Source organism: Oncorhynchus gorbuscha, unplaced genomic scaffold (assembly GCF_021184085.1).
Source record: "Oncorhynchus gorbuscha isolate QuinsamMale2020 ecotype Even-year unplaced genomic scaffold, OgorEven_v1.0 Un_scaffold_785, whole genome shotgun sequence".
Taxonomy (NCBI): domain Eukaryota; kingdom Metazoa; phylum Chordata; class Actinopteri; order Salmoniformes; family Salmonidae; genus Oncorhynchus; species Oncorhynchus gorbuscha.
This window is the reverse complement of record NW_025745811.1, coordinates 15538-42660: the sequence shown is the minus strand read 5'-3', so window position 1 is coordinate 42660 and position 27123 is coordinate 15538. Positions and strand designations below refer to the sequence as shown.

At 47.2% G+C, this 27123-nt stretch overlaps 1 protein-coding gene across 1 annotated transcript in view; it reads right to left on the bottom strand.

Moving 5' to 3' along the window:
* Positions 1 to 2692, bottom strand: part of LOC124020250 (NT-3 growth factor receptor-like) — a 165135-nt gene extending 162443 nt beyond the window's left edge. Inside the window, exon 1 of the mRNA XM_046335608.1 lies at positions 1974 to 2692. Within this exon, the coding sequence (XP_046191564.1) occupies positions 1974 to 2218 (245 nt within the window). The 5' untranslated portion in view covers positions 2219 to 2692. The remainder of the gene's footprint in view (positions 1 to 1973) is intronic.
* Between the last annotated feature and the right edge of the window lie 24431 nt (positions 2693 to 27123).

The window sequence follows — 27123 nt, the reverse complement described above, 5'->3', positions numbered from 1 at the left end:
ACAAGGCAGCCTATCATGTAGCGGTCTGGGCAGGTGGCGAGCAAAATGAGCCCACTCACACAACATTAGCCGTTATCTGTTTGAGAGATGGGGTGAGAGAGTAGGCAACCCAATGTCAATCACTCGATAACAAGCGACATACTTTCAACGAATCACATCACATTATAAAACATTACAGCCTTGCATTAACTTTTCACAACAACAAAAAAGCTATGTGATGTCTGCTCTGCTGTGGAATCGAGAGAGAGAGAGAGAGAGAGAGTGGATGACTGCGGGGATGGTGATGACGTGAAGAGAGAGATAATACACTGACTTCGGCTCGAAAGGAAAGGAAATTAAAGGAAAGGAAAGGAAAGGAGAGGAAAGGAAAGGAGAGGAAATTAAAGGAAAGGAAAGGAAATTAAAGGAAATGAAAGGAGAGGAAAGGAAAGGAAAGGAAAGGAGAAAGGAAAGGAAAGGAAAGGAAAGGAAAGGAAAGGAAAGGAAAGGAGGAGAAAAGGAAAGGAAAGGAAAGGAAAGGAAAGGAGAGGAGAGGAAAGGAGAGGAAATGAAAGGAAAGGAGAGGAAAGGAAATTAAAGGAAATTAAAGGAGAGGAAAGGAAAGGAAAGGAAAGGAGAGGAAAGGAAAGGAAAGGAAAGGAAAGGAGAGGAAAGGAAAGGAAAGGAAAGGAAAGGAAAGGAGAGGAAAGGAGAGGAAATGAAAGGAAAGGAGAGGAAAGGAAATTAAAGGAAATTAAAGGAGAGGAAAGGAAAGGAAAGGAAAGGAGAGGAAAGGAAAGGAAAGGAAAGGAAAGGAAAGGAGAGGAAAGGAGAGGAAATGAAAGGAAAGGAGAGGAGAGGAAAGGAGAGGAAATGAAAGGAAATGAAAGGAAAGGAGAGGAAAGGAAAGGAAAGGAAAGGAAAGGAGAGGAAAGGAGAGGAAATGAAAGGAAAGGAGAGGAAAGGAAAGGAAAGGAAAGGAAAGGAGAGGAAAGGAGAGGAAATGAAAGGAAAGGAGAGGAAAGGAAAGGAAATTAAAGGAAAGGAAAGGATGGAAAGGAGAGGAAATGAAAGGAGAGGAGAGGAAAGGAGAGGAGAGGAAATTAAAGGAAAGGATGGAAAGGAGAGGAAATGAAAGGAGAGGAGAGGAAAGGAGAGGAGAGGAAATGAAAGGAGAGGAAAGGAAAGGAAATTAAAAAGGAAAGGATGGAAAGGAGAGGAAATGAAAGGAAAGGAAAGGAAAGGAGAGGAGAGGAAATTAAAGGAAAGGAAAGGAGAGGAAAGGAAAGGAAAGGAGAGGAAAGGAGAGGAAAGGAAAGGAGAGGAAAGGAAAGGAAAGGAGAGGAAAGCCTCCGAGAGACGTGCGCGTCATCGGCGCTCTGTGTGTTCTATTTAAAACAGACGGTTCTTTTCTAAGACGTATATAGTCAGTCAGTCCCTCGGCAAATGGCTGAAAGATCAACATTTAACCAACACCATATCTTTCATGGAGGCTCCCTCTTCTTCGTCGTGTATCGCAGCATTTATCTACACAGAAATGTGACAATAATTCTAATGTTAAGTGTTTTAACCGGTCTTTCACCGTGTTTTAACGAGAGACTACTGTCGTGTTACACACAAAGTTTTGCTTTGGTCACGTTCCACCTCTTCGCGTTGAGGATGGATGCATCGGCTAATGATGTGGTATAAAACGACTACAACTAAGCCATTAAAGACAACAATACCTTTTGTATCAGTCTTGGGGCCAATATGATCTTACATATTTGCTGTGAGCTGAACATTACGGATTTAAATCAACGTCTTATAGTCGAGTAGGTTACAGGAGTGAATCATTATGACTGAATGATATTGCGGGTATGAGGTAGACAGAGCGGGCTCCTAACTCATATGGCATTATATTACCAATAAGGGCATAACTATCGAGGCTACGGACAGTTAGACACTTCACACATCAAACATTTTCATTTTACTGCAGGGCAGGCTAGGCTACTTACATGGACGAGATATTGTTGAATAGCTCGGCTATATCGACACTGCTGTTGCCTGAGCTCCCGGTGTCTTGAAGCGCCACCACAGGGAAGAATTTCCCGGTGTCGGATTTATGACAATATATCTCGGTGAGCGAGCAGCTGCAGGTTGGCGGGCAGTCCAGCATCGAGCTGAGATATTCCTGGAACACACAGAACAGAAACAACACCCTCCGACAGCATATCCTGCTCCAGTACGACCACACATCCATGACTCGGTCCAGAAAAGGGTGTTTATACAAAAATAAGTCTTCGTTTGTGGGCTGGAGTAGAATTGGAGGCTATGTGACCGTGCGCGGACGCCGCGCGGAGTGCCTGGCCATGCGTGTGAAGGAAGGTATCACTGCTATATCCTCGCTTCTGTAGTGTACTTATGGTCTCCCGTTTTCCAAGACCCCCGATGAGGAAAATAAATACAAATATTATACGATAAAGATATGAAAAGAGAACGCTTTCATATTTGAACCGCCGTGTGGTGTATTCTAGGTTTCACGGTCGTGTCTGTACGCTTGTAACGTTACCGGACTCCAAGTTCTCCTCGGTGGTCGGACTTGTCGTAGCAAGAAGGACTAGGGCCCTGACACTTGAAGGGAAAACGAACAGAGCAGAAGTTGGTACCACGCATCAAGTCCCTCCTACTGGCAAGGCAGGGCAGGGTCATATCTGACACCTGGGAACATCCATGAACACACACCTGGGAATATTCAGACCCTTATTCTAAAACGTCCCCTGTGTTACAGTACAGCCTTATTCTAAAACGGAATGTTCAGACCCCATCCCCTTATTCTAAAACGGTGTTACAGTACAGCCTTATTCTAAAACGGAATGTTCAGACCCCGTCCCCTGTGTTACAGTACAGCCTTATTCTAAAACGGAATGTTCAGACCCCGTCCCCTGTGTTACAGTACAGCCTTATTCTAAAACGGAATGTTCAGACCCCGTCCCCTGTGTTACAGTACAGCCTTATTCTAAAACGGAATGTTCAGACCCCGTCCCCTGTGTTACAGTACAGCCTTATTCTAAAACGGAATGTTCAGACCCCGTCCCCTGTGTTACAGTACAGCCTTATTCTAAAACGGAATGTTCAGACCCCGTCCCCTGTGTTACAGTACAGCCTTATTCTAAAACGGAATGTTCAGACCCCGTCCCCTGTGTTACAGTATTCAGCCTTATTCCTTATTCTAAAACGGAATGTTCAGACCCCGTCCCCTGTGTTACAGTACAGCCTTATTCTAAAACGGATTAAATAAAAATTTCCCTCATCAATCTACTCACAATACACCATAATAACAAAGCAAAAACAGTATTTTAGATTTATTTGCAAATGTACAAAAAAAAACTGAAAAACCTCATTTACATAAGTATTCAGACCCTTTGCTATGAGACTCTAAATTGATCTCAGGTGGATCCTGTTTCCATTGATCATCCTTGAGATGTTTCTACAACTTGATTGGAGTCCACCTGCGGTAAATTCAATTGATTGGACATGATTTGGAAAGGCACACACCTGTTTATATAAGGTTCATGTATGAGCAAAAATCAAGTCATGAGGTCGAAGAAATTGTCCGTAGAGTTGAAAACATGCTCCAGAGCGCTCAGGACCTCAGACTAGGACGACGGTTAACCTTCTAACAGGACAATGACCCTGAGCACACAGCCAACACAACGCAGGAGTGGCTTCGGGACAAGTCTCTGATGTCCCTGAGTGGCCCAGCCAGAGCCGGGACTCTGGAGAGACCTGAAAATAGCTGTGCAGCGACGCTCCCCATCCAACCTGACAGAGCTTGAGAGGATCTGCAGAGAAGAATGGGAGAAACTCCACAAATACAGGTGTGCCAAGCTTGTAGCGTCGTACCCAAGAAGACTGGAGGCTGTAATCGCTGCCAAAGGTGCTTCAACAAAGTACTGAGTAAAGGGTCTGAATACTTATGGAAATGTCATTTTTCTGTTTTTAATTTTAATAAATTTGCAAAAATGTCTAAAAACCTGTTTTTGCTTCGTCATTAAGAGGTATTGTGTGTAGATTGATGAGGGGGACCAATTATTTAATACATTTTATATTAAGGTTGTAAACTAACAACATTTTAAAGTCAAGGGTTCTGAAAACTCTTGCCAAGGGAATTACTTTTCAAAAACGTAAAAACCACATCACATCTCTGAGTTCTATTCAAGACGGAGTGGAGAGTGGTGTGGGGGGGGAGTAATGGAGGTCTCTCTGATAAAACAACCACCTGTCATGGAGGTCTCTGATAAAACAACCACCTGTCATGGAGGTCTCTGATAAAACAACCACCTGTCATGGAGGTCTCTCTGATAAAACAACCACCTGTCATGGAGGTCTCTCTGATAAAACAACCACCTGTCATGGAGGTCTCTCTCTGATAAAACAACCACCTGTCATGGAGGTCTCTCTGATAAAACAACCACCTGTCATGGAGGTCTCTCTCTGATAAAACAACCACCTGTCATGGAGGTCTCTCTCTGATAAAACAACCACCTGTCATGGAGGTCTCTCTCTGATAAAACAACCACCTGTCATGGAGGTCTCTGATAAAACAACCACCTGTCATGGAGGTCTCTCTGATAAAACAACCACCTGTCATGGAGGTCTCTCTCTGATAAAACAACCACCTGTCATGGAGGTCTCTCTGATAAAACAACCACCTGTCATGGAGGTCTCTCTGATAAAACAACCACCTGTCATGGAGGTCTCTCTGATAAAACAACCACCTGTCATGGAGGTCTCTCTGATAAAACAACCACCTGTCATGGAGGTCTCTGATAAAACAACCACCTGTCATGGAGATCTCTGATAAAACAACCACCTGTCATGGAGGTCTCTCTCTGATAAAACAACCACCTGTCATGGAGGTCTCTGATGAAACAACCACCTGTCATGGAGGTCTCTCTCTGATAAAACAACCACCTGTCATGGAGGTCTCTCTGATGAAACAACCACCTGTCATGGAGATCTCTCTGATAAAACAACCACCTGTCATGGAGGTCTCTCTGATAAAACAACCACCTGTCATGGAGGTCTCTCTGATAAAACAACCACCTGTCATGGAGGTCTCTCTGATAAAACAACCACCTGTCATGGAGGTCTCTCTCTGATAAAACAACCACCTGTCATGGAGGTCTCTCTGATAAAACAACCACCTGTCATGGAGGTCTCTCTGATAAAACAACCACCTGTCATGGAGGTCTCTGATAAAACAACCACCTGTCATGGAGGTCTCTCTGATAAAACAACCACCTGTCATGGAGGTCTCTCTGATAAAACAACCACCTGTCATGGAGGTCTCTCTCTGATAAAACAACCACCTGTCATGGAGGTCTCTCTCTGATTTACAGTCACACTGTGTCTCTCTGACAGGAAAGAGCCAGGTGGAGTCAGTTGGACAGTCTCACCTTGTCTCTCTGACAGGACGGAACCTGGTGGAGTCAGTTTGACAGTCACACCTTGTCTCTCTGACAGGAAGGAGCCATGCAGTCGTGGGTGAACAGGGAGTACAGGAGGGGACTGAGCACGCACCCCTGTGGAGTCCCCGGCCACTCGGAGCGGCGCTTCTGGATGATCATTTTCCTGTTTGGTTATGGCGGAATACAGCTCTTTGACTGTGGTTTTAGTGCCAGCCTCGGTCTGTCGTGGTATGTAGACAGCTGCAAAAAATACAAATGAAAACTCTCCAGGTAGACAGTGTGGTCTACAGCTTATCATGAGATACTCTACCTCAGGCGAGCAAGACCTCGAGACTTCCTTAGATATCGTGCACCAGCTGTTGTTTACATATATGCACAGGCCCCCGCCCCATGTCTTACCAGAGGCTGCTGTCCTGCTGATAGAGTGTATAACATAGACCCCCGCTCCGTGTCTTAGCAGAGGCTGCTGTTCTATCCTGCTGATAGAGTGTATAACATAGACCCCCGCTCCGTGTCATACCAGAGGCTGCTGTTCTATCCTGCTGATAGAGTGTATAACATAGACCCCCGCCCCGTGTCTTAGCAGAGGCTGCTGTTCTATCCTGCTGATAGAGTGTATAACATAGACCCCCGCTCCGTGTCTTAGCAGAGGCTGCTGTTCTATCCTGCTGATAGAGTGTATAACATAGACCCCCGCCCCGTGGATTAGCAGAGGCTGCTGTTCTATCCTGCTGATAGAGTGTATAACATAGACCCCCGCTCCGTGTCATACCAGAGGCTGCTGTCCTGCTGATAGAGTGTATAACATAGACCTCCGCCCGTGTCTTACCAGTGTCTGCTGTTCTATCCTGCTGATAGAGTGTATAACATAGACCTCCGCCCCGTGTCTTACCAGAGGCTGCTGTTCTATCCTGCTGATAGAGTGTATAACATAGACCCCCGCCCCGTGTCTTAGCAGAGGCTGCTGTTCTATCCTGCTGATAGAGTGTATAACATAGACCCCCGCCCCGTGTCTTAGCAGAGGCTGCTGTTCTATCCTGCTGATAGAGTGTATAACCCGCCAGCTGTATGTTCTTAATGTCTCTGTTTAGCCACAACTCAGTGAAGCATAAGATATGACCGTTTTTAATGTCCCGTTGGTAGGATGTCCCGTTGGTAGGATGTCCCGTTGGTAGGATGTCCCGTTGGTAGGATGTCCCGTTGGTAGGATGTCCCGTTGGTAGGATGTCCCGTTGGTAGGATGTCCCGTTGGTAGGATGTCCCGTTGGTAGGATGTCCCGTTGGTAGGATGTCCCGTTGGTAGGATGTCCCGTTGGTAGGATGTCCCGTTGGTAGGATACATGCTTTCAGTTGGTCACATTTATTTTCCAGCGATTGAACGTTAGCTAGCAGGACGGAGGGCAGATTAGCCACTCGTCGCCTGATCCTCACAAGGCATCCTGATCTTTTGCCTCAAAATCTCAGTTTCATTCTCCAGCGAATCACAGGGATCTGGGCCTGGTGTCTGTAGTATCTCCCTCCCATCTGACTCGTTGAAGAAGAACTCTTCGTCCAGTTGGAGGTGAGCCAGAAGCTCTTTTCACTCATAAAGAGACAGTAGCAGCAACATTATGTACAAAACAAGTTACGAACAAGGCAAAAAAACAAAACAAAAATAACGTGGTTGGTCAAGAGCCGATAAGACGGCAGCCCTCCCCTCTGGCTCCAGTTAGCACAAATCGGAACATATAGTATCCATGGTAACGTAGTATCCATGGTGTCCATGGTCTGACCTCACTCATCGTAACATAGTGTCCATGGTGTCACCTCACTAATCGTAATGTAGTGTCCATGGTAACGTAGTGTCCACGGTGTTCACTCACTAATCATAACGTAGTATCCATTATAACGTAGTGTCCATGGCGTCACCTCACTAATCATAACGTTGTATCCATGGTAACGTAGTATCACCTCACTAATCGTAACGTAGTATCCATGGTGTCACCTCACCAATCGCAACGTAGTATCCATGGTAACGTAGTATCACCTCACTAATCGTAGCATAGTGTCCATGGTGTCAACTCCCTAATCGTAATGTAGTATCCATGGTAACGTCGTGCCCGTGGTCTCACCTCACTAATCGTAACGTAGTATCCATGGTAACGTAGTATCACCTCACTAACCGTAACGTAGTGTCCATGGTAACGTAGTGTCCATGGTCTCACATCACTAACCGTAATGTAGTGCCTATGGTAACGTAGTATCACCTCACAAGTCATAATGTAGTGTCCATGGTAACGTAGTATCACCTCACTAATCATAACGTAGTGTCCATGGTAACGTAGTATCACCTCACAAGTCATAATGTAGTGTCCATGGTAACGTAGTATCACCTCACTAATCATAACGTAGTGTCCATGGTAACATAGTGTCCATGGTCTCACATCACTAACCGTAACGTAGTGTCCATGGTAACGTAGTATCACCTCACTAATCATAACGTAGTGTCCATGGTAACGTAGTGTCCATGGTCTCACATCACTAACCGTAATGTAGTATCCATGGTAACGTAGTGTCACCTCACTAATCATAACGGTAGTATCCATGGTGTCAACTCACGAATCGTAACATAGTATCCATGGTAACATAGTGTCCATGGTGTCACCTCACTAATCGTAATGTAGTATCCATGGTAACGTAGTGTCCATGTTGTCACCTCACTAATCGTAATGTAGTTTCCATGGTGACGTAGTGTCCATGGTGTCACCTCACTAATCGTAACATAGTGTCCATGTTGTCACCTCACTAATCGCAACATAGTATCCATGGTAACGTAGTGTCCATGGTCTCTCCTCACTAATCGTAACGTAGTGTCCATGGTCTCACCTCACTAATCGTAACGTAGTATCCATGGTAACGTAGTGTCCATGGTCTCACCTCACTAATCGTAACGTAGTATCCATGGTAACGTAGTATACATGGTCTCACCTCACTAATCGTAACGTAGTATCCATGGTAACATAGTGTCCATGGTCTCACCTCACTATTCGTAACGTAGTATCCATGGTAACGTAGTATACATGGTCTCACCTCACTAATCGTAATGTAGTATCCATGGTAACGTAGTATACATGGTCTCACCTCACTAATCGTAACGTAGTATCCATGGTAACATAGTGTCCATGGTCTCACCTCACTAATCGTAACGTAGTATCCATGGTAACATAGTGTCCATGGTCTCACCTCACTAATCGTAACGTAGTATCCATGGTGTCACCTCACCAATCGCAACGTAGTATCCATGGTAACATAACTTTATGCAGATCACGAGGTGATGAGTCCCAAATGGCACTCCAATCCCTCCATAGGGCCCTGGGCTAAAGCAACACACTATATAGGGAATAAGGAGTCATTTGGGAGACAGGCGTGAAACTCTGTTTAGATGCAGCTTCCTTCCCCTCTCCCTCCTCTGCATCTGGTTTGAATGTATGAGGTTACATAACAGTGAGTCAGAGGACTGTACGTACAGTGATTCATCTTATCTAGAGAGGATCTCTCGCTCAATCTCTCCTCTTCCGCTCTCGCCTCCCCTCCTCTCCTCTTCCCCTCTCGCCTCCCCTCTCCTCTTCCCCTCTCGCCTCCCCTCCTCTCCTCTTCCCCTCTCGCCTCCCCTCCTCTCCTCTTCTCCCCTCTACTCCCTCTCCCCTCCTCTTCTTTCTGATAGACAGCAGCAGATAGAGCTGCACTTTACCTACCTAAAATCAACCTCTCTTCTATTCTGTCTATTCTGTCTATTCTTCTCCTCCCCTGCCCTCCCCTGCTCTCCCCTGCCCTCCCCTCTCCTCCCCTGCCCTCCCCTCTCCTCTTATCTCCTCCCCTGCACTCCCCTGCCCTCCCCTCTCCTCCCCTGCCCTCCCCTCTCCTCTTATCTCCTCCCCTGCACTCCCCTGCCCTCCCCTCTCCTCCCCTGCCCTCCCCTCTCCTCTTGTCTCCTCCCCTGCCCTCCCCTCTCATCATGTCTCCTCCCCTGCCCTCCCCTCTCATCATGTCTCCTCCCCTGCCCTCCCCTTTCATCATGTCTCCTCCCCTGCCCTGCCATCATGTCTCCTCCCATGCCCTGCCCTCTCCTCTCCTCTTGTCTCCTCCCATGCCCTGCCCTCTCCTCTCCTCTTGTCTCCTCCCATGCCCTGCCCTCTCCTCTCCTCTTGTCTCCTCCCCTGCCCTCTCCTCTCCTCTTGTCTCCTCCCCTGCCCTCTCCTCTTGTCCTCTCCCCTGCCCTCTCCTCTCCTCTTGTCTCCTCCCCTGCCCTCTCCTCTCCTCTTGTCTCCTCCCCTGCCCTCCCCTCTTGTCTCCTCCCCTGCCCTCCCCTCTCCTCAAGACTCCTCCCCTGCCCTCTCATCATGTCTCCTCCCCTGCTCTCCCCTCTCATCATGTCTCCTCCCCTCCCCTGCCCTCTTGTCTCCTCCCCTGTAGGAGACGTAAAAGGTGTAGGAGACGTAAAAGGTGTAGGAGACGTAAAGGTGTAGGAGACGTAAAGGTGTAGGAGACGTAAAGGGTGTAGGAGACGTAAAGGTGACAGACTGGTACTGTACAGACCACCACTCAAATCAAATCACATCCACACAGACTGGTACTGTACAGACCACCACTCAAATCACATCCACACAGACTGGTACTGTACAGACCACCACTCAAATCACATCCACACAGACTGGTACTGTACAGACCACCACTCAAATCACATCCACACAGACTGGTACTGTACAGACCACCACTCAAATCACATCCACACAGACTGGTACTGTACAGACCACCACTCAAATCACATCCACACAGACTGGTACTGTACAGACCACCACTCAAATCACATCCACACAGACTGGTACTGTACAGACCACCACTCAAATCACATCCACACAGACTGGTACTGTACAGACCACCACTCAAATCACATCCACACAGACTGGTACTGTACAGACCACCACAGACCACCACTCAAATCACATCACATCCACACAGACTCACACAGACTGGACTGGTACTGTACAGACCACCACTCAAATCACATCCACACAGACTGGTACTGTACAGACCACCACTCAAATCACATCCACACACAGACTGGTACTGTACAGACCCACTCAAATCACATCCACACAGACTGGTACTGTACAGACCACCACTCAAATCACATCCACACAGACTGGTACTGTACAGACCACCACTCAAATCACATCCACACAGACTGGTACTGTACAGACCACCACTCAAATCACATCCACACAGACTGGTACTGTACAGACCACCACACATCAAATCACACAAATCCACACAGACTGGTACTGTACAGACCACCACTCAAATCACACATCCACACAGACTGGTACTGTACAGACCACCACTCAAATCACATCCACACATCCACACAGACTGGTACTGTACAGACCACCACTCAAATCACATCCACACAGACTGGTACTGTACAGACCACCACTCAAATCACATCCACACAGACTGGTACAGTACAGACCACCACTCAAATACAGACCACCACTCAAATCACATCCACACAGACTGGTACTGTACAGACCACCACTCAAATCACATCCACACAGACTGGTACTGTACAGACCACCACTCAAATCACATCCACACAGACTGGTACACACAGACTGGTACTGTACAGACCACCACTCAAATCACATCCACATAGACTGGTACTGTACAGACCACCACCACTCAAATCACATCCACACAGACTGGTACTGTACAGACCACCACTCAAATCACATCCACACAGACTGGTACTGTACAGACCACCACTCAAATCACATCCACACAGACTGGTACTGTACAGACCACCACTCAAATCACATCCACACAGACTGGTACTGTACAGACCACCACTCAAATCACATCCACACAGACTGGTACAGACCACCACTCAAATCAAATCCACACAGACTGGTACTGTACAGACCACCACTCAAATCAAATCAAATCCACACAGACTGGTACTGTACAGACCACCACTCAAATCAAATCAAATCCACACATACAGACTGGTACTGTACAGACCACCACTCAAATCACATCCACACAGACTGGTACTGTACAGACCACCAAATCACATCAAATCACATCCACACAGACTGGTACTGTACAGACCACCACTCAAATCACATCCACACAGACTGGTACTGTACAGACCACCACTCAAATCACATCCACACAGACTGGTACTGTACAGACCACCACTCAAATCACATCCACACAGACTGGTACTGTACAGACCACCACTCAAATCACATCCACACAGACTGGTACTGTACAGACCACCACTCAAATCACATCCACACAGACTGGTACTGTACAGACCACCACTCAAATCACATCCACACAGACTGGTACTGTACAGACCACCAGACTCAAACCACTCAAATCACATCCACACAGACTGGTACTGTACAGACCACCACTCAAATCACATCCACACAGACTGGTACTGTACAGACCACCACTCAAATCACATCCACACAGACTGGTACAGACAGACCACCACCACACAGACTGGTAATCACATCCACACAGACACCACTGGTATCCACAGACCACCTCTCAAATCACATCCACACAGACTGGTACTGTACAGACCACCACTCAAATCACATCCACACAGACTGGTACTGTACAGACCACCACTCAAATCACATCCACACAGACTGGTACTGTACAGACCACCACTCAAATCACATCCACACAGACTGGTACTGTACAGACCACCACTCAAATCACATCCACACAGACTGGTACTGTACAGACCACCACTCAAATCACATCCACACAGACTGGTACTGTACAGACCACCACTCAAATCACATCCACACAGACTGGTACTGTACAGACCACCACTCACATCCACACAGACTGGTACTGACCACCACTACAGACCACAGACTGGTACTCAAACCACTCAAATCACATCCACACAGACTGGTACTGTACAGACCACCACTCAAATCACATCCACACAGACTGGTACTGGTACTGACTGGTACAGACCACCACTCAAATCACATCCACACAGACTGGTACTGTACAGACCACCACTCAAATCACACAGACACACAGACTGGTACTGTACAGACCACCACTCAAATCACATCCACACAGACTGGTACTGTACAGACCACCAAATCTGGTACTGTACAAACCACCACCACACATCCACACAGACTGGTCACACCACTCCACACAGACTGGTACTGTACAGACCACCACTCAAATCACATCCACACAGACTGGTACTGTACAGACCACCACTCAAATCACATCCACACAGACTGGTACTGTACAGACCACCACTCAAATCACATCCACACAGACTGGTACTGTACAGACCACCACTCAAATCACATCCACACAGACTGGTACTGTACAGACCACCACTCAAATCACATCCACACAGACTGGTACTGTACAGACCACCACTCAAATCAAATCACATCCACACAGACTGGTACTGTACAGACCACCACTCAAATCACATCCACACAGACTGGTACTGTACAGACCACCACTCAAATCACATCCACACAGACTGGTACTGTACAGACCACCACTCAAATCACATCCACACAGACTGGTACTGTACAGACCACCACTCAAATCACATCCACACAGACTGGTACTGTACAGACCACCACTCAAATCACAATCACATCCACACAGACTGGTACTGTACAGACCACCACTCAAATCACATCCACACAGACTGGTACTGTACAGACCACCACTCAAATCACATCCACACAGACTGGTACTGTACAGACCACCACTCAAATCACACACACTGGTACTGTACAGACCACCACTCACATCCACAGACTGGTACTCAGACCACCACTCAAATCACATCCACACAGACTGGTACTGTACAGACCACCACTCAAATCACATCCACACAGACTGGTACTGTACAGACCACCACTCAAATCACATCCACACAGACTGGTACTGTACAGACCACCACTCAAATCACATCCACACAGACTGGTACTGTACAGACCACCACTCAAATCACATCCACACAGACTGGTACTGTACAGACCACCACTCAAATCACATCCACACAGACTGGTACTGTACAGACCACCACTCAAATCACATCCACACAGACTGGTACTGTACAGACCACCACTCAAATCACATCCACACAGACTGGTACTGTACAGACCACCACTCAAATCACATCCACACAGACTGGTACTGTACAGACCACCACTCAAATCACACATCCACACAGACTGGTACTGTACAGACCACCACTCAAATCACATCCACACAGACTGGTACTGTACAGACCACCACTCAAATCACATCCACACAGACTGGTACTGTACAGACCACCACTCAAATCACATCCACACAGACTGGTACTGTACAGACCACCACTCAAATCACATCCACACAGACTGGTACTGTACAGACCACCACTCAAATCACATCCACACAGACTGGTACTGTACAGACCACCACTGGTACTGTACAAATCACATCCACACAGACTGGTACTGTACAGACCACCACTCAAATCAAACACAGACTGGTACTGTCAGACCACCAAATCACATCACACAGACTGGTACTGTACAGACCACCACTCAAATCAGACTGGTACTGTACAGACCACCACTCAAATCACATCCACACAGACTGGTACTGTACAGACCACCACTCAAATCACATCCACACAGACTGGTACTGTACAGACCACAAATCACATCCACACAGACTGGTAAATCACATCCACACAGACTGGTACTGTACAGACCACCACTCAAATCACATCCACACAGACTGGTACTGTACAGACCACCACTCAAATCACATCCACACAGACTGGTACTGTACAGACCACCACTCAAATCACATCCACACAGACTGGTACTGTACAGACCACCACTCAAATCACATCCACACAGACTGGTACTGTACAGACCACCACTCAAATCACATCCACACAGACTGGTACTGTACAGAGACCACCACTGACTGGTACTGTACAGACCACCACTCAAATCACATCCACACAGACTGGTACTGTACAGACCACCACTCAAATCACATCCACACAGACTGGTACTGTACAGACCACCACTCAAATCACATCACATCACACAGACTGGTACTGTACAGACCACCACTCAAATCACATCCACACAGACTGGTACTGTACAGACCACCACTCAAATCACATCCACACAGACTGGTACTGTACAGACCACCACTCAAATCAAATCAAATCCACACACACTGGTACTGTACAGACCACCACTCAAATCACATCCACACAGACTGGTACTGTACAGACCACCACTCAAATCACATCCACACAGACTGGTACTGTACAGACCACCACTCAAATCACATCCACACAGACTGGTACTGTACAGACCACCACTCAAATCACATCCACACAGACTGGTACTGTACAGACCACCACTCAAATCACATCCACACAGACTGGTACTGTACAGACCACCACTCAAATCACATCCACAGACCACCACTCAAATCACATCCACACAGACTGGTACTGTACAGACCACCACTCAAATCACATCCACACAGACTGGTACTGTACAGACCACCACTCAAATCACATCCACACAGACTGGTACTGTACAGACCACCACTCAAATCACATCCACACAGACTGGTACTGTACAGACCACCACTCAAATCACATCCACACAGACTGGTACTGTACAGACCACCACTCAAATCACATCCACACAGACTGGTACTGTACAGACCACCACTCAAATCACAGACCACACATCACACAGAGACTGGTGGTACTGTACAGACCACCACTCAAATCACATCCACACAGACTGGTACTGTACAGACCACCACACATCCACACAGACTCAAATCACATCCACACAGACTGGTACTGTACAGACCACCACTCAAATCACATCCACACAGACTGGTACTGTACAGACCACCACTCAAATCACATCCACACAGACTGGTACTGTACAGACCACCACTCAAATCACATCCACACAGACTGGTACTGTACAGACCACCACTCAAATCACATCCACACAGACTGGTACTGTACAGACCACCACTCAAATCACATCCACACAGACTGGTACTGTACAGACCACCACTCAAATCACATCCACACAGACTGGTACTGTACAGACCACCACTCAAATCACATCCACACAGACTGGTACTGTACAGACCACCACTCAAATCACATCCACACAGACTGGTACTGTACAGACCACCAAATCACATCACAAGACTGGTACTGTACAGACCACCACTCAAATCATCACAGACTGGTACTGTACAGACCACCACTCAAATCACATCCACACAGACTGGTACTGTACAGACCACCACTCAAATCACATCCACACAGACTGGTACTGTACAGACCACCACTCAAATCACATCCACACAGACTGGTACTGTACAGACCACCACTCAAATCACATCCACACAGACTGGTACTGTACAGACCACCACTCAAATCACATCCACACAGACTGGTACTGTACAGACCACCACTCAAATCACATCCACACAGACTGGTACTGTACAGACCACCACTCAAATCACATCCACACAGACTGGTACTGTACAGACCACCACTCAAATCACATCCACACAGACTGGTACTGTACAGACCACCACTCAAATCACATCCACACAGACTGGTACTGTACAGACCACCACTCAAATCACATCCACACAGACTGGTACTGTACAGACCACCACTCAAATCAAATCACATCCACACAGACTGGTACTGTACAGACCACCACTCAAATCACATCCACACAGACTGGTACTGTACAGACCACATCAAATCACATCCACACAGACTGGTACTGTACAGACCACCACTCAAATCACATCCACACAGACTGGTACTGTACAGACCACCACTCAAATCACACCTGGTACTGTACAGACTGGTACTGTACAGACCACCACTCAAATCACATCCACACAGACTGGTACTGTACAGACCACCACTCAAATCACATCCACACAGACTGGTACTGTACAGACCACCACTCAAATCACATCCACAGAGACTGGTACTGTACAGACCACCACTCAAATCACATCCACACAGACTGGTACTGTACAGACCACCACTCAAATCACATCCACACAGACTGGTACTGTACAGACCACCACTCAAATCACATCCACACAGACTGGTACTGTACAGACCACCACTCAAATCACATCCACACAGACTGGTACTGTACAGACCACCACTCAAATCACATCCACACAGACTGGTACTGTACAGACCACCACTCAAATCACATCCACAGACCACCTCTCAAATCACATCCACACAGACTGGTACTGTACAGACCACCACTCAAATCACATCCACACAGACTGGTACTGTACAGACCACCACTCAAATCACATCCACACAGACTGGTACTGTACAGACCACCACTCAAATCACATCCACACAGACTGGTACTGTACAGACCACCACTCAAATCACATCCACACAGACTGGTACTGTACAGACCACCACTCAAATCACATCCACACAGACTGGTACTGTACAGACCACCACTCAAATCACATCCACACAGACTGGTACTGTACAGACCACCACTCAAATCACATCCACACAGACTGGTACTGTACAGACCACCACTCAAATCACACATCCACACAGACTGGTACTGTACAGACCACCACTCAAATCACATCCACACAGACTGGTACTGTACAGACCACCACTCAAATCACACACACAGACTGGTACTGTACAGACCACCACTCAAATCACATCCACACAGACTGGTACTGTACAGACCACCACTCAAATCACATCCACACAGACTGGTACTGTACAGACCACCACTCAAATCACATCCACACAGACTGGTACTGTACAGACCACCACTCAAATCACATCCACACAGACTGGTACTGTACAGACCACCACTCAAATCACATCCACACAGACTGGTACTGTACAGACCACCACTCAAATCAAATCACATCCACACAGACTGGTACTGTACAGACCACCACTCAAATCAAATCACATCCACACAGACTGGTACTGTACAGACCACCACTCAAATCACATCCACACAGACTGGTACTGTACAGACCACCACTCAAATCACATCCACAGACCACCTCTCAAATCACATCCACACAGACTGGTACTGTACAGACCACCACTCAAATCACATCCACACAGACTGGTACTGTACAGACCACCACTCAAATCACATCCACACAGACTGGTACTGTACAGACCACCACTCAAATCAAATCACATCACACAGACTGGTACTGTAGACCAGACCACATCCACACAGACTGGTACTGTACAGACCACCACTCAAACATCCACACAGACTGGTACTGTACAGACCACCACTCAAATCACATCCACACAGACTGGTACTGTACAGACCACCACTCAAATCACATCCACACAGACTGGTACTGTACAGACCACCACTCAAATCACACCACAGACTGGTACTGTACAGACCACCAAATCACATCAAATCAAATCACATCCACACAGACTGGTACTGTACAGACCACCACTCAAATCACATCCACACAGACTGGTACTGTACAGACCACCACTCAAATCAAATCACATCCACACAGACTGGTACTGTACAGACCACCACTCAAATCACCACAGACTGGTACTGTAAGACCACCACTCAAATCACATCCACACAGACTGGTACTGTACAGACCACCACTCAAATCACATCCACACAGACTGGTACTGTACAGACCACCACTCAAATCACATCCACACAGACTGGTACTGTACAGACCACCACTCAAATCACATCCACACAGACTGGTACTGTACAGACCAGGCTCAAATCACATCCACACAGACTGGTACTGTACAGACCACCACTCAAATCACATCCACACAGACTGGTACTGTACAGACCACCACTCAAATCACATCCACACAGACTGGTACACAGACCACCAAATCACATCCACACAGACTCAAACCACCACTCAAATCACATCCACACAGACTGGTACTGTACAGACCACCACTCAAATCATCCACACAGACTGGTACTGTACAGACCACCACTCAAATCACATCCACACAGACTGGTACTGTACAGACCACCACTCAAATCACATCCACACAGACTGGTACTGTACAGACCACCACTCAAATCACATCCACACAGACTGGTACACAGACCACCACTCAAATCACATCCACACAGACTGGTACTGTACAGACCACCACTCAAATCACATCCACACAGACTGGTACTGTACAGACCACCACTCAAATCACATCCACACAGACTGGTACTGTACAGACCACCACTCAAATCACACCCACACAGACTGGTACTGTACAGACCACCACTCAAATCACATCCACACAGACTGGTACTGTACAGACCACCACTCAAATCAAATCACATCACACAGACTGGTACTGTACAGACCACCACTCAAATCACATCCACACAGACTGGTACTGTACAGACCACCACTCAAATCACATCCACACAGACTGGTACTGTACAGACCACCACTCAAATCACATCCACACAGACTGGTACACATCCACACAGACTGGTACACAGACCACCAAATCACATCCACACAGACTGGTACAAATCAAATCACATCCACACAGACTGGTACTGTACAGACCACCACTCAAATCACATCCACACAGACTGGTACTGTACAGACCACCACTCAAATCACATCCACACATCCACTGGTACTGTACAGACCACCACTCAAATCACATCCACACAGACTGGTACTGTACAGACCACCACTCAAATCACACAGACCACCACTCAAATCACACACACAGACTGGTACTGTACAGACCACCACTCAAATCACATCCACACAGACTGGTACTGTACAGACCACCACTCAAATCACATCCACACAGACTGGTACTGTACAGACCACCACTCAAATCACATCCACACAGACTGGTACTGTACAGACCACCACTCAAATCACATCCACACAGACTGGTACTGTACAGACCACCACTCAAATCACATCCACACAGACTGGTACTGTACAGACCACCACTCAAATCACATCCACACAGACTGGTACTGTACAGACCACCACTCAAATCACATCCACACAGACTGGTACTGTACAGACCACCACTCAAATCACATCCACACAGACTGGTACTGTACAGACCACCACTCAAATCACATCCACACAGACTGGTACTGTACAGACCACCACTCAAATCACATCCACACAGACTGGTACTGTACAGACCACCACTCAAATCACACAAATCCACACAGACTGGTACTGTACAGACCACCACTCAAATCACATCCACACAGACTGGTACTGTACAGACCACCACTCAAATCACATCCACACAGACTGGTACTGGTACAGACCACCACAAATCACATCCACACAGACTGGTACACCACCATCAAATCACATCCACACAGACTGGTACTGTACAGACCACCACTCAAATCCACACAGACTCAAATCACATCCACACAGACTGGTACTGTACAGACCACCACTCCACAACTGGTCACATCAAATCACACACACAGACTGGTACTGTACAGACCACCACTCAAATCACATCCACACAGACTGGTACTGTACAGACCACCACTCAAATCACATCCACACAGACTGGTACACAGACCACCACTCAAATCACATCCACACAGACTGGTACTGTACAGACCACCACTCAAATCACATCCACACAGACTGGTACTGTACAGACCACCACTCAAATCACATCCACACAGACTGGTACTGTACAGACCACCACTCAAATCACATCCACACAGACTGGTACTGACTGGTACAGACCACCACTCAAATCACATCACACCACACAGACTGGTACTGTACAGACCACCACTCAAATCACATCCACACAGACTGGTACTGTACAGACCACCACTCAAATCACATCCACACAGACTGGTACTGTACAGACCACCACTCAAATCACATCCACACAGACTGGTACTGTACAGACCACCACTCACACATCCACACAGACTGGTACTGTACAGACCACCACTCAAATCACATCACACAGACTGGTACTGTACAGACCACCACTCAAATCACATCCACACAGACTGGTACTGTACAGACCACCAATCAAATCACATCCACACAGACTGGTACTGTACAGACCACTGCTCAAATCACATCCACACAGACCACCACTCAAATCACATCCACACAGACTGGTAGTGTACAGACCACCACTCAAATCACATCCACACAGACTGGTACTGTACAGACCACCACTCAAATCACAGACCACCACCATCCACACAGACTGGTACTGTACAGACCACCACTCAAATCACATCCACACAGACTGGTACTGTACAGACCACCACTCAAATCACATCCACACAGACTGGTACTGTACAGACCACCACTCAAATCACAGACCACCACTCAAATCATCCACACAGACTGGTACTGTACAGACCACCACTCAAATCACATCCACACAGACTGGTACTGTACAGACCACCACTCAAATCACATCCACACAGACTGGTATGTACAGACCACCACTCAAATCACATCCACACAGACTGGTACTGTACAGACCACCACTCAAATCACATCCACACAGACTGGTACTGTACAGACCACCACTCAAATCACATCCACACAGACTGGTACTGTACAGACCACCACTCAAATCACATCCACACAGACTGGTACTGTACAGACCACCACTCAAATCACATCCACACAGACTGGTACTGTACAGACCACCACTCAAATCACATCCACACAGACTGGTACTGTACAGACCACCACTCAAATCACATCCACACAGACTGGTACTGTACAGACCACCACTCAAATCACATCCACACAGACTGGTACTGTACAGACCACCACTCAAATCAAATCACATCCACACAGACTGGTACTGTACAGACCACCACTCAAATCACATCCACACAGACTGGTACTGTACAGACCACCACTCAAATCAAATCACATCCACACAGACTGGTACTGTACAGACCACCACTCAAATCACATCCACACAGACTGGTACTGTACAGACCACCACTCAAATCACATCATCCACACAGACTGGTACTGTACAGACCACCACTCAAATCACACAGACCACCACTCAAATCACACAGACTGGTACTGTACAGACCACCACTCAAATCAAATCATCCACACAGACTGGTACTGTACAGACCACCACTCAAATCACATCCACACAGACTGGTACTGTACAGACCACCACTCAAATCACATCCACACAGACTGGTACTGTACAGACCACCACTCAAATCACATCCACACAGACTGGTACTGTACAGACCACCACTCAAATCACATCACACAGACTGGTACTGTACAGACCACCACTCAAATCACACATCCACACAGACTGGTACTGTACAGACCACCACTCAAATCACATCCACACAGACTGGTACTGTACAGACCACCACATCAAACTCACATCAAATCACCACAGACTGGTACTGTACAGACCACCACTCAAATCACATCCACACAGACTGGTACTGTACAGACCACCACTCAAATCACATCCACACAGACTGGTACTGTACAGACCACCACTCAAATCACATCCACACAGACTGGTACTGTACAGACCACCACTCAAATCACATCCACACAGACTGGTACTGTACAGACCACCACTCAAATCACATCCACACAGACTGGTACTGTACAGACCACCACTCAAATCACATCCACACAGACTGGTACTGTACAGACCACCACTCAAATCAAATCACATCCACACAGACTGGTACTGTACAGACCACCACTCAAATCACATCCACACAGACTGGTACTGTACAGACCACCACTCAAATCACATCCACACAGACTGGTACTGTACAGACCACCACTCAAATCACATCCACACAGACTGGTACTGTACAGACCACCAAAAATCACATCCACACAGACTGGTACTGTACAGACCACCACTCAAATCACCACACAGACTGGTACTGTACAGACCACCAGACTCAAATCACATCCACACAGACTGGTACTGTACAGACCACCACTCAAATCACATCCACACAGACTGGTACTAGACCACCACTCAAATCACATCCACACAGACTGGTACTGTACAGACCACCACTCAAATCACATCCACACAAATCACTGGTACTGTACAGACCACCACTCAAATCACATCCACACAGACTGGTACTGTACAGACCACCACTCAAATCAAATCACATCCACACAGACTGGTACTGTACAGACCACCACTCAAATCACATCCACACAGACTGGTACTGTACAGACCACCACTCAAATCACATCCACACAGACTGGTACTGTACAGACCACCACTCAAATCACATCCACACAGACTGGTACTGTACAGACCACCACTCAAATCACATCCACACAGACTGGTACTGTACAGACCACCACTCAAATCACATCCACACAGACTGGTACTGTACAGACCACCACTCAAATCAACATCACAGACCACCACTCCACATCCACACAGACTGGTACTGTACAGACCACCACTCAAAAATCACATCCACACAGACTGGTACGTACAGACCACCACTCAAATCACATCCACACAGACTGGTACTGTACAGACCACCACTCAAATCACATCCACACAGACTGGTACTGTACAGACCACCACTCAAATCACATCCACAGAGACTGGTACAGACCACCACTCAAATCACATCCACACAGACTGGTACTGTACAGACCACCACTCAAATCACATCAAATCACATCCACAGACTGGTACTGTACAGACCACCACTCAAATCAAATCACATCCACACAGACTAGTACTGTACAGACCACCACTCAAATCACATCCACACAGACTGGTACTGTACAGACCACCACTCAAATCACATCCACACAGACTGACTGTACTGTACAGACCACCACTCAAATCACATCCACACAGACTGGTACTGTACAGACCACCACTCAAATCACATCCACACAGACTGGTACTGTACAGACCACCACTCAAATCACATCCACACAGACTGGTACTGTACAGACCACCACTCAAATCACATCCACACAGACTGGTACTGTACAGACCACCACTCAAATCAAATCACATCCACACAGACTGGTACTGTACAGACCACCACTCAAATCACATCCACACAGACTGGTACTGTACAGACCACCACTCAAATCACATCCACACAGACTGGTACTGTACAGACCACCACTCAAATCACATCCACACAGACTGGTACTGTACAGACCACCACTCAAATCCACACAGACACCACACAAATCACATCCACACAGACTGGTACTGTACAGACCACCACTCAAATCACATCCACACAGACTGGTACTGTACAGACCACCACTCAAATCACATCCACACAGACTGGTACTGTACAGACCACCACTCAAATCACATCCACACAGACTGGTACTGTACAGACCACCACTCAAATCACATCCACACAGACTGGTACTGTACAGACCACCACTCAAATCACATCCACACAGACTGGTACTGTACAGACCACCACTCACAACTCACAGACCACCACTCAAATCACATCCACACAGACTGGTACTGTACAGACCACCACTCAAATCACATCCACACAGACTGGTACTGTACAGACCACCACTCAACATCCACACAGACTGGTACTGTACAGACCACCACTCAAATCACATCCACACAGACTGGTACTGTACAGACCACCACTCAAATCACATCCACACAGACTGGTACTGTACAGACCACCACTCAAATCACATCCACACAGACTGGTACTGTACAGACCACCACTCAAATCACATCCACACAGACTGGTACTGTACAGACCACCACTCAAATCACATCCACACAGACTGGTACTGTACAGACCACCACTCAAATCACATCCACACAGACTGGTACTGTACAGACCACCACTCAAATCAAATCAAATCCACACAGACTGGTACTGTACAGACCACCACTCAAATCACATCCACACAGACTGGTACTGTACAGACCACCACTCAAATCACATCACACAGACTGGTACTGTACAGACCACCACTCAAATCACATCCACACAGACTGGTACTGTACAGACCACCACTCAAATCACATCCACACAGACTGGTACTGTACAGACCACCACAAATCACATCCACACAGACTGGTACTGTACAGACCACCACTCAAATCACATCCACACAGACTGGTACTGTACAGACCACCACTCAAATCACACCCACACAGACTGGTACTGTACAGACCACCACAAATCACATCCACACAGACTGGTACTGTACAGACCACCACTCAAATCACATCCACACAGACTGGTACTGTACAGACCACCACTCAAATCACATCCACACAGACTGGTACTGTACAGACCACCACTCAAATCACATCCACACAGACTGGTACTGTACAGACCACCACTCAAATCACATCCACACAGACTGGTACTGTACAGACCACCACTCAAATCACATCCACACAGACTGGTACTGTACAGACCACCACTCAAATCACAATCACATCCACACAGACTGGTACTGTACAGACCACCACTCAAATCACATCCACACAGACTGGTACTGTACAGACACTGGTACACAGACCACCACTCAAATCACATCCACACAGACTGGTACTGTACAGACCACCACTCAAATCACATCCACACAGACTGGTACTGGTACTGTACAGACCACCACCACTCAAATCACATCCACACAGACTGGTACTGTACAGACCACCACTCAAATCACATCCACACAGACACATCAAATCACACAGACTGGTACTGTACAGACCACCACTCAAATCACATCCACAGACCACCTCTCAAATCACATCCACACAGACTGGTACTGTACAGACCACCACTCAAATCACATCCACACAGACTGGTACTGTACAGACCACCACTCAAATCACATCCACACAGACTGGTACTGTACAGACCACCACTCAAATCACATCCACACAGACTGGTACTGTACAGACCACCACTCAAATCACATCCACACAGACTGGTACTGTACAGACCACCACTCAAATCACATCCACACAGACTGGTACTGTACAGACCACCACTCAAATCACATCCACACAGACTGGTACTGTACAGACCACCACTCAAATCACATCCACACAGACTGGTACTGTACAGACCACCACTCAAATCACATCCACACAGACTGGTACTGTACAGACCACCACTCAAATCACATCCACACAGACTGGTACTGTACAGACCACCACTCAAATCACATCCACACAGACTGGTACTGTACAGACCACCACTCAAATCACATCCACACAGACTGGTACTGTACAGACCACCACTCAAATCAAATCACACCACACAGACTGGTACTGTACAGACCACCACTCAAATCAAATCACATCCACACAGACTGGTACTGTACAGACCACCACTCAAATCACATCCACACAGACTGGTACTGTACAGACCACCACTCAAATCACATCCACACAGACTGGTACTGTACAGACCACCACTCAAATCACATCCACACAGACTGGTACTGTACAGACCACCACTCAAATCACATCCACACAGACTGGTACTGTACAGACCACCACTCAAATCACATCCACACAGACTGGTACTGTACAGACCACCACTCACAAATCAAATCATCCACAGACACCACTCAAATCACATCCACACAGACTGGTACTGTACAGACCACCACTCAAATCACATCCACACAGACTGGTACTGTACAGACCACAAATCACATCCACACAGACGTACTGTGTACAGACCACCACTCAAATCACATCCACACAGACTGGTACTGTACAGACCACCACTCAAATCACATCCACAGACAGGTACTGTACAGACCACCACTCAAATCACATCCACACAGACTGGTACTGTACAGACCACCACTCAAATCACATCCACACAGACTGGTACTGTACAGACCACCACTCAAATCACATCCACACAGACTGGTACTGTACAGACCACCACTCAAATCACATCCACAGACCACCACTCAAATCACATCCACACAGACTGGTACTGTACAGACCACCACTCAAATCACATCCACACAGACTGGTACTGTACAGACCACCACTCAAATCACATCCACACAGACTGGTACTGTACAGACCACCACTCAAATCAAATCACATCCACACAGACTGGTACTGTACAGACCACCACTCAAATCAAATCACATCCACACAGACTGGTACTGTACAGACCACCACTCAAATGGTACTGTACAGACCACCACTCACCACCACTCAAATCAAATCACATCCACACAGACTGGTACTGTACAGACCACCACTCAAATCACATCCACACAGACTGGTACTGTACAGACCACCACTCAAATCACATCCACACAGACTGGTACTGTACAGACCACCACTCAAATCACATCCACACAGACTGGTACTGTACAGACCACCACTCAAATCACATCCACACAGACTGGTACTGTACAGACCACCACTCAAATCACATCCACACAGACTGGTACTGTACAGACCACCACTCAAATCACATCCACACAGACTGGTACTGTACAGACCACC